Here is a 10,908-nt window from a genome sequence, read left to right on the forward strand (position 1 = left end):
TTCAGAAGATAAAGAATCAACACAGGAACCTGATCCTCTTGGGTTCCCCTGACAGCAGTACGAAGTCAACTGTCTACAGCTGGAAAGTAACTGTCTGCACTGTACACGCAAACAGTGCAGCACAGTACAACAGTCACTCCTCATTGACCAACCAAGTGATTACATCATTCAAGTAATGTCATCCAAGTTGTATTTACATAGAACATTACAACAAAACATCAGTTGAACACTTGAGAATTATTCAAGCACTCCAAGCGACTGACAATCAAGTATTCAATTCTCAAGTGCATCAAGAACAAAGTACAACACTACTACGTACCAGTTCCTACAGCAAGTCTCTTGTATGTCCTTAGTTGAGTTGTAACTTTGTAATTGTTCTTCATTGTAATTCCTACTCTGCTTATCTAGAAGCTTTAATTAGGAACCCCTTGTAAACCATAAACCTTCAGTGTTTGTGTCGTGACTAGAGTTAGTCATGAGTTGAAGTCTTTGTAATAGGTGTATAGCAAAGTGGCTTGTAATAGGTGTATTACAAGTTAGTGACGGATTAAGAGTTTAATTCTTAGATTGCATAGGTTGTAATCTAAAGTTTACTCATAGTTAAGTTGAAATCCTACCAGTGTAAGTCGTGATTTTTTATCCCCTTGAACAGGGATGTTTCCACGTAAAAGTTTCCTATTCCATTTACTTACTATTGCACTAGTGTTATCAATGGAAATCTATATAGGACCTGATCTCTATATAGTTTGGTGGACTCAGATATTCTATCAATTAAGCAAAACGGACCAAGCTCAGAGGTAAAGTGACTTTTGGGTTTGAGAATAGTGGATTTGGACCAAAAGAATCTTGCCAGCAGCCCATCGCAAATGAAGCTACGATCTAGGCCACCTTTTTCCACAACAAATTTTCATAACTCATGACCCACACATCTGAATCTCAAATTAGTTTAGGACAACAATTCGAGAGTATTCATAATTTGCTTCAGGCGCGATTAATAATAAATTATTCTGACAATAGGTATGGGTCCCGTGGCATGGTCACGATATGCAATCCCAAAATTTGAATGTGTGTTCACGCGACTTGACCTTACAACTTCAAATAATAAAATAAACATACAATAAATTGTGGGTGCATTTCACGCGGCGCAATTATGATGTGTATAAAATAGCAAGTGCGCGACATCGTGACTTGTTTAAATAAATATCATAAGTGCCTAAAATGTACAATAAAAGCGGTAAAGTTTAAAACGCACATAGGTCTAAACATGTAATAATCAGAAAATTAAATCAGGTATAATTGTAAAGCGATCGTGCTAAAATCACGGAATCTGGGAGTTCCTTACACCTTCTCCCGGGTTACAGAATTACTTACCTGGTCTTCTGTGTTTCGCAGACCATACTCAGAGTCAAAATTTTCCTTAATTTGGGATTTAAAATAAATGGCGACTTGAGACGCCGTAAATAATTATTCCAAGTGGCGACTCTTTTAAAATAAAGAAAATAATCTCATTTCAATAATGTCACTTAAATTGGAAACGCTCATTTCCCCCGAAAAAGGTAGGTGTGACAAGTACAATAACAAGTAGAAACTCCGAACTTCAAGTTAACTAAGATTCAAAATCTTATATTGATACATCATAAGGCCTTATTTATTTGCATTTAATGAAGGTCTAAATCCGAATAGTTTAGATTCTAGCAACACTGGTTGTAGGGGGTGGGCATTCGGTACTTCGATACGGTATTTAATAACTACGGTTCGGTACTTCGGTATTTGGTATATCAATTGTGCATACCAAATACCGTACCAAAGTAGTTCGGTATGATTCGGTATTTTATTATTTGGTTCGGTACGGTTTCGATATCATACCAAATTCTTTCAAATCTACTAAAGTTATGCTATGCCTATTGCCTAACGTCTCTTTTGACTTCTGCTGAGAATTCAACCACCCAAAGGTAAACTCAGAAAATAGAATCTTGATAATTACATAGAGCAAATTGATCATTCGCTGATGCACTCATGCCTCACGCCCAATTCTTTTACTCTTGAAAACAAGAAGTTTCATCCATAAGTTAAATACTTTTACATTAAGTGTACACCAATGTTTGCAGATAGCAACTTTGCTTCTTTCCGGAAAAAAAAAAAAAAAAAAGCTATGGTATCCTTGTCAAACTACTGCATCCAGATTCCATTAGCAGAAGAAGCTACTGCCCGTAAGTCTGTCTCTAAGCCTAAAGAGGGCGCTAGGCGTGCTAAGGTATTAGAGAATTAGGGGGCTTGGAGTGTTGGGCTTCGGCTTATTGGGCTAAAAAATAGAAATAATGTTGGGCTTGGACTTAAATATTTCGGTATCTCGGTATAGCGAATACCGAACTGAAATACCGAAATACCGCAATTTTTGTACCTAAGTATACCGAGATACCGAAATACCAAATTAATTTGGTTCGGTTCGATTCGGAATTCGAGTTTTCGGATTTTATGCCCACCCTTAATTGGGTGCATGAGAGTTTTGAGCATGTGGTGATCCAATCATCATCGATGAAGGGTCAGAATTCTTCACATTAACACTGAAGCTATAAGCACTGTCAACACCCTCACACTACGAATCAAAGTTATCACGGTTACCATCGTTAGGTGGATTCACCACTGGCTCCAACCGTGTCTCTAGAGAAGTACACTCCTCCAATACTAGAGATTCAATTTCTTCCACTTTTCCTCCGACGAGACATCTGGTATACCAACAACCTTTGAATTTGGTTTGGCATCTGCCATTCTCGTCCTCCAGCAGTCCAGTTTCTACTAGATTTTCAGAGAATGAAACAAGTTTATCACAAAGGCTAACCACCTCTCTTATTGGCATTTCACCAAACACTAGGTGCTCCTACTTCACAGCAAGACTGTTGTTAGCAACAGATTCGTCTACTTCTTCTACCACTTTCCACACCTGGGACTTCCCTTCCACTGTTCGGTATACACCAACTGCCGACTCCAATTCTATATGGATAATATCTTCGTTGTTTGCAATAGTGACACCGAGAAACAGAGTTCCGGGAGCACAAACCTCATGAGAAAGGAGAGAATCTGTTGCAAATCCCTGTGAATCAAATTCACTGTAGGACGGTGGAGTATCCATTACTTCTGGCTGCGGCTTAAGTTCTTCCAATCTCTCTTCTCTGGATCTTCTGGAATCACATCACTAGTCAAATTATTGACAATGAAAGCACTGCTTAGTCTTTCATCAGTTGATTTCTGATCAATAGAGCAATCGGTATGACTGGACCCAACATTGAAAGTGTTAAAAAGCAGGTTGATGCTGAATCGGCAAAGTCGAGTGGAAATGTTCAGAATTGTAGTTGGTTCCAACCGTCTTGTGCTATGAAGGACACCCATGTTTCCGGATAGGGATCCCATAGCCATGCCTCCTTCTGGAACCACCCCAGCGGTAAAATAATTAGGAACAATAGTAGCAAACTCTGACGATTGGTAGGCATAAGGGACAGATTGGAAACACCCAGCTTGCCAAGGTTGATGTTGACTGAAATTAGAGGTGTAGAGGGTTTGTTGGCTTGAACTGCTGATAACCAATATAGTAAGCTCCATGTCCGGTATTACAATAACGGGAAGAATTAGGCCTTGATAGGGTGAATAACTAAAATCCTGCTGAATATTTGTAGGTCTAAAACCTGAAGCGGTAGCTGGAATATTTGATATATTGTTCATCCATGGATGCCTAGCGCGTCGGTCATTATAACAGCCATATGGTGAGCGAAATCTATCAATCTCCATTACAGCAGATGTCAGAGAATCGATGCTCTGATACCACTGTTACGAAAGCTAAAATTCCCAGGAAAAAAAGCTAGCTACGGCTAAACTAAGCTAAGAAAAGAAAGGAAACTAGGGCAAAAATAGATAAAAGCTTTCATTCATAGAATACAAAAGCAGAATATAAAGAAGCCCTAACAAAATAGGTCTAACTTAAACTATTAAATTAGTAATGGGGACACTGTGTAATTAGAGAAGCTAAAGGGATCAAAATGCAAAGAACGAAAATTGTAGACTCTTCCAATTTAAATCGTATCAGGGTGGGTGGTTGGATGAGGGGAAAGAAGAGGAGATTCCATTCCTGTAATAACTATAAACTCAGCAAATCTGTTTCACAAAAATATCACCTACAAGTTAAAAAATCCTTCAGAAAAAAAGAAAAAAGAAATTGTCGAGCAGTAAAAAAGACTCAGATTGTCACAAGAATAATTCACTAGAAAGCAACTTGAGATTTGGTGCGTGAACCGAAGAGGATAATCATTATATTATACCTACAAACTGGCGATTTGCAGAGGGCCAAAGCTTGAGCTTCAAGTGCACAGAGAAAGAGCATTCCCGATGAAAATAGCACCCCGCAATTAATAGTTTTGGGGGATATATGGACATTGACAGCTTATAGGAATCATTAAATCAGTCATCTTCATCACTTTCATATTGTTGACATAGCGATAGTAGACCATTGCTTGTCCCACCGGTCTCTTCTGCCTCTTGCTGGTTTCCTTCTACTGTCTTCTTGATGTTGGAATCTGAGGGGGGCTTCTTAACTACGGATATTTTGACTGATGAGGACTTGAAAATGATTTTACCATCACTCGATGATGCTTTATCTGCAACATATGTCATGAAAACAGGGTCAGATCCCTAAAAGGCTATTTTTCTCAGTATTAATCACCAAATGACCAAAAAAAGTATCTATGACCATTATTAGTTTATTTTCAAAGTAAAACCAGCAAAATCTATGGTTAGTGACATCTCATCCATCAAATTTCCAGGCTGAAACCTCTAAAAATCTGCTTATTTGAGAAGTGCTTTTTCCAAAAGTGCTTTTCAAAAAAGTACTTTTGGTGAGAATCGATTTGTGTTTGGCCAACGTATTTGAAAAACACTTTTGAGCAGAAATTAGTGGTTGACCAAGCTTTTGAAAACTGCTTATAAGTGTATTTTTCTGAAAAGTGCTTTTGGAGGGAAGCTACATTTTTCTGCTTCTCAAAAATTGTTTCTGCTTCTCCTCAAAAGCACTTTTTTCCTTCTAAAAGCTTGGCCAAACACCTCAAGTTTTGGCCAAAAGCACTTTTGGCCCAAAAAAAAACTTAGACAAACATGCTCCCCCCCCCCCCCTTCTCCCCAACACACACACACACACAACACACCCAATCTTTCCTCAACCCTCCCCAAGGAAATAAAAGAGAAAACAAGCCATCTTAAAAAAAAGATAAAGTGGAAGACAACAGATTGCTGCGTGGACAACTATGCAATCACTCTCATCACCAGCCTCCGATTTCAAGAAGCAAATATTATGCAAAACTGATGGAAATCACTTCAAAGACTATTCTTCAAATGGAAATTCACTCACATAATTGTCATAAATGAAGGGTATTCTGGTCCAAAAAATATATCGAGACATAAAAGCTTATAGGAAGAGTAGGAAGCAATGATACATTCAGAACAAGAATCAGATGGGTCCAATAAACCAACCTTTGTTGATAGAGCTGACAGTAACGCTGGCTTTTGTCAAAAAATTTGTGGGTTTTTCATTAGGTTCCTCAGAAACCTTTCTCCTCTGCATTTAAAGAATAACAAGCATAATGTTAATAAGAAACAACAAAAAGATCAAGACTTCAGGCATGATGAAATTTCAGATTTCAATCTGACAGTAATGCTCCCAACAAAACGTAGTACTACTACTACTAACAAATTTAAAAATAAAACATAGTATCACATTAAAAGTTCTCTAACAAATTTAAAGCCTATTCCTAACTAGAAGGTATCACCCAAGGAAAATGTGAAATTAATGTATGACACTTTCTTGGTATTCAAACCATGAACAAAGCATATTTCATACACGATATTTATTAAAGTCTATTTTGTATAGAAGCCGGTTGATGCAGCACAAAAGATGGAAAACTGAATTAAATGACCAGGCACTTTTACCTTAAGAGAGTTGTTTTCCGACCCTGAACTTTCAGGGGCAAAAGCAAAATCATCATCGTCCTCCTCAAGCTCTTCATCAGGTATTCTTTTTATTATCTCTCTTGAACCCTGATTTGAAATCACAAGACCAACAAAAGTTCTTAAGAAATTAAAGCTCTTAGAAATACCTATGAACAAAAAACAGGTATTCAGACTATCATATACCAACCTGGAAAACTGATCTTATGAGAGCTTCATCTTTTTCCTCCAGCTTCCTCGCCTGTCAAGGCAAACATTGATATGGTAAACAAGGCAGTCCATCAAATGTTTCACCTACTCATCAATTAACTATAAAAATGTTCTTCAACAGATTTTCATGAACCATCACGATCCGGTGAAAAGTGGCACTACTGGGGCTCCCCTATTAGTTAGTAGAGCTTCATCACATAATTGTTTTCATCATCCCGAATAACCAATCATTTAAATGAATACTTTCTTTTAAACTCCTTCGACTCTTCATACTTCTTAGTGGACTCAACCTTCTACAGATATTTTCAGTGCTAAAAGCCTCTGTGATTCTTCACTACCGGTTAAACATCTCCAATGATCTCATAGAGTTTGAAATGTGTGGTTTCACCTATTTCTTTTAATTTTGGTTATCCCCTCTCTCCCAGAGTTTGAACAGGTGTCTTGAGGTTGAGGTAGGCAATCACTCAACATCTAATACGACATAGTGTTCAAGAAGTAAATAGAAGAATTTATTCTTAATTATAAGAGCTATATCGTCAATTGAGCATGTAGAATCCAAAAAAAAAGGTCCAGAATCCCGATAGTAGAGCATGTTGATTTGATCTGATAAACTACTATGGCTTTTGAAAGCTTTGGTCACAACTTATCTCAAGCAAAAGCCACAGTATATGTCAAAAGAAGTTCATAACATCCAGCAACTTTATGTAGGAATGAACTTGAAGTTCTCTAAATTTATCAATCAACAGTATTGTGATAATGCTGAACACTAGTCATCAAGGACAACATTTTCACTCCTATTCAAGTGGGAAAACAATATAAAACACAGTCATACCTTTGCCTCATCTGCCCGCTGCAAAGCTTCAAGCATTGCATCTACACTCACAGTTGCATGTCTTGACTGGAAAAATGGAAGATCAAAGGTAAAAACTAACAGAAAAAAAATATATAAAACACAGCAATATAGTGAGGAAAAAACATACATAAGTGTAAACCTTGATCACAAAATAATTTAGTCATAAAAATAGTGAAGAAATAACTTCAAGACTCACCTTCATGGATTTCATCTCATCTAATGCAGCCATAATATCCATTTCTCTCTTCGAATCCAAGGTTCTATTTTCTAATGACTTCATTGCATCACCCATTTCTTCAGCATCTCTTTTTTGTTTCTCCTTCTCCATTTCCTAAGCAAAAAGAAACATAAACATGAATGCACAAGATACTGGAACCTACTATCCTAAAAATTGGAAAATTATATAAACATATGGTTCGCACTCCTTCCACTGGGGAAGAAAGTAGTGAATAGGACTTTAAGTTGAAAAAATTCTTACCTCATCTTGGCCACGCCAAGGCTCAAAATTCCTAGTTGCACCTGATTCAACAGTATAATCGGAATTTTTTGGATCTGTCTTATATGTAATCTCAGCGGAGCACTTTGTGCACTTGAAGTAGAACCTGAAGATTTGTATTCCTAAGTAGGTCTGCATAATTTGACACGTGATTATAAGTCACATCAACATATACATACATAGATATCGATATATACACACAGAAAAATATGAATATATTAGACTGATTTCTACTGCAGTGTAACTATTGAAAGAATTATCACTGCCTGACCATTCCAAAAAAAAAAAAAAAGAATTATCACTGCCTAACTTACTGCTCAAGTTTCAATAAACAAAGGGGCATACTGGGTAAGGACTTCAGACAGGCTAGTTAGTATGTTTAGTGTCAAGCTACTCTCTCTTAAACTAAAAAATAAATTTCTTAACAAGATGCCTCTTATAGACTTATACACAACATGTTTTCACTGCACGAAGTCAGACACTAGATGCTTTATTTTTATTGTTGCGTTTTTGTAAACAAATTTAGATGCTTACTCTAATTGTTAATGAGCCACTGTCAATTTCTTTGATTTTTATTAAAATAAAGGGATAAAATAGCCACTTTCAAGAGCGAAGGATGGAATTTTAAATTTCTTTGCAATCTTGACTTGCAAAAAGCATGTGCCAAGCACTTTTCTCCTTTCTTAATATTCAGCTGGAGAAAATGGGTTTAAGGTAGGATCTGGTTGTTTATTTTCATTCTCATGTTTCAGGTCCTGATTATAGTGTTGCATCCAAATATATTCAGATTACAATGCGGATTTATATCAGCAAATCATCTGCTCCTACCCTATACATTTTCTCTATGGAGGTCCTCAGCCAAATGATGGGTAAGGGCAGGGAAAGAGCTATATAAATGGCTACCAAGCTACTGGAAGACAACAACACAGTGCAGGGTAGGTCAATTTCCTTTCCCGGTGATGTATTAATTAGAGTGACACTGAGTGTGAACACTAAGGTATCTTAAGGGGATATTATTATTATGGTTTTAAGTCGTTAAGTCATCCCAAGAGATCAAAGTGTATGGTAGGAAACGTATAGCTTGCGGTCTAGGATGGGAAGTCAGCGGATTTCTTGGCCAAAACATAGATGTCATCATGTCAAAGCTTTCTATCTATCTGGTGACATACAAATTTAAGAACGTTAGCAGCACGAAGAAGCAATTCCTTGGTGTTTAACTGAACAGACAAAACTAGTGGAGTACTAATTAACAGCAATTTGCCAAACCTCTATACATATTTGATTTAATTCAGCTATCCGTTTCAAAGCCAAGTCCGAATCTTTCACCAACAGTCACCCAATATATGTACTATCCAATTGAGATTCGGAACATAAGTATTATCCAATTTTTAACCAACAGTCAGCCATTCTAAAACCTAACAGGAATTCCAATTGCCACTACATACATAGGTTTATCAGATACTCATGACACTTCAAAATGAAACAAAAGCATCTCCAAAATAACACAAGAACAAAAAATTAAAGTTCATCAGACCAATATCACAAAATTCTCAATTGGGCAATACATATAACAGAAATCCTAGATTCCCTAATTGCAAGGGTTAGCAATAAAAGCAAAGGGGTAAAAATTGTAAATACCTCGCCAGCGACGTCCTCTTTGCGGGAATTGAATTTGGTGCCCTTATATATGTAATTGCCGCAAGTAGCACAACGAATGCTCATAGGAAGCATCATGCGCACTTTCATCTGCTGATTCGGAAGCTGTTTCCGCCGTGGAATCTTGGCCGGATCGAAATCCGGCGGATAATACTTGTTCAATACTTTCCTTTCTCCCATGGCTCCTTCTTCTTCTCAGTCCCAAATTCTCAAATTCGATTTTTCTATGAGTGAGCAACGAGGGTTTGTTTGGGAAAATATGCGGCTTCTATATTGGTTATTAGCAAAACCGAACTTTTTGAAACTTTTTCTTCTTCCCGGTTGGACAGGAGTAGAACGATAGAGTTGTAATTGATACTGTTGTCTTTGGTGTTTAATACCGTATTTCTCTTTTGATTTTCTGATGTGTTCGTAGAAGATAAGAAAGAAGAATAATTACCACAATAATTCACCGAAGTGCAAGAAGAACAGCAAGGGAAACTGGGCAGAAAAGTGTTCGCTATAACCGGCGATAAACCAGTGCGGGAGCCTTTTTTTTAGGGAGTCAAAACAGGACGTGTGTGAGTTGGGCTACAATAGTTTCATTTGTTTCCAATCCCACAATAACCCTAAAACAATTCCGGTCTTCCAAAAATAACCCTAAGAAACCCAAACTCCTCTCCCTAGTCGCTTATATATACGGTCAGAGCTCGCTATAACAGCATCCCTATATAACAATACTTCACTATAAAAGTCAAGCTTTTCCGAAATCAATTTTTATGTTATGTTATAATATATGTTCTCCATAACAGCACCTCGCTATAACATCCAAAAATATTCGGAACAAACGAGGCTGTTATAGAGAGGTTTGACTATAGGTAGTAAAATAAAATATTGGATTTGTGGGCATGTTTGGTATAAAAGAAAATACTCCATCAGTATCAATTTAGATGAGGTATTTTGACTGGGGAGGGAGTTTAAGAAAAGAAATAACACTTTTGAAACTTGTGGTCTTAAGCTTTGTTGGGTCCATGACATTTATGTGGTTATATAAGCTTCTCATTAAGGGTAAAATGGGTAAATGAAGAGTCTAAAGTTGAATTATTTCAATTGTAGAAATGTGTCACTTTTTTTTTAAACGGACTAATAAGAAAAGTGTGTCATCTAAATTGAACCAGAGGGAGTATTCTTTCTAGAAAATAAGTGATATATTACTTATTTTTTAGTGTTTTGTTAATTAACAAAAAATATATTTTTTAAAATATATTATTTTGGACAAATGGTATGGGTGTGGGTGGTGGTAGGGGTGGGGTGGGTTTTTGGGTGTGGGCAGTGGAGGAGTAAGGGTGGAGATAGGGATAAGGTGGTGGGGGGTGGGGGGGTTGAGATGATGGGCGGTGGGCAGTATGGGTGTATGGGTTAGGGATTAGGGGTGGGGGTGGGGAGTAAGATGAGGAAGGTTGACAAAGAGCTTTGGAAAATATTTCCTTTCCTTTTGGTAGAAACGTCACTTTTTGCCAATTGGAGGAAAAATAAGTTCATGAGAAAAATATTTTCCAGAATAACTAAGCTAACCATACATGAAAATTGGAAAAATGACCACGTGGCGTAATTGATGTTCACGTGGTGTATTTGCTTAACCACTTTTATTGATGTTATCCATGCTTCTTACCTTGCTTGCTGTTGATATACATGTGCTTGGTAAGGAAGAGTGTAAAGCACGAAG

The 10,908-nt window shown here is 37.2% G+C and overlaps 1 protein-coding gene across 1 annotated transcript; it reads right to left on the minus strand.

Annotated features, from left to right (window-relative positions):
* LOC109231269 (coiled-coil domain-containing protein 94 homolog) lies at window positions 4,088-9,795 on the minus strand. Its single transcript, XM_019396878.1, has 8 exons — window positions 9,186-9,795; window positions 7,530-7,679; window positions 7,248-7,382; window positions 7,031-7,096; window positions 6,179-6,229; window positions 5,971-6,078; window positions 5,515-5,599; window positions 4,088-4,646 (listed from the first exon to the last, which is right to left on the minus strand). Exons 1-8 carry the CDS (start codon window positions 9,381-9,383, stop codon window positions 4,450-4,452), a joined length of 990 nt encoding a protein of 329 aa, XP_019252423.1. The 5' UTR covers window positions 9,384-9,795; the 3' UTR covers window positions 4,088-4,449.

This window comes from Nicotiana attenuata, chromosome 8, assembly GCF_001879085.1.
Source record: "Nicotiana attenuata strain UT chromosome 8, NIATTr2, whole genome shotgun sequence".
In the NCBI taxonomy this organism is placed as follows: Eukaryota; Viridiplantae; Streptophyta; class Magnoliopsida; order Solanales; family Solanaceae; genus Nicotiana; species Nicotiana attenuata.

What these genes read in the sequence shown, in the direction of transcription:
- LOC109231269 (XM_019396878.1), bottom strand. Translation starts at nt 9,383, where the DNA reads ATGGGAGAAAGGAAAGTATTGAACAAGTATTATCCGCCGGATTTCGAT. An exon ending in CTTGGCGTGGCCAAGATGAG is followed by an intron (nt 7,383 to 7,529) that starts GTAAGAATTTTT and finishes CTTTTTGCTTAG; the next exon opens with GAAATGGAGAAGGAGAAACA. An exon ending in CGGAAAACAACTCTCTTAAG is followed by an intron (nt 5,600 to 5,970) that starts GTAAAAGTGCCT and finishes CTTTAAATGCAG; the next exon opens with AGGAGAAAGGTTTCTGAGGA.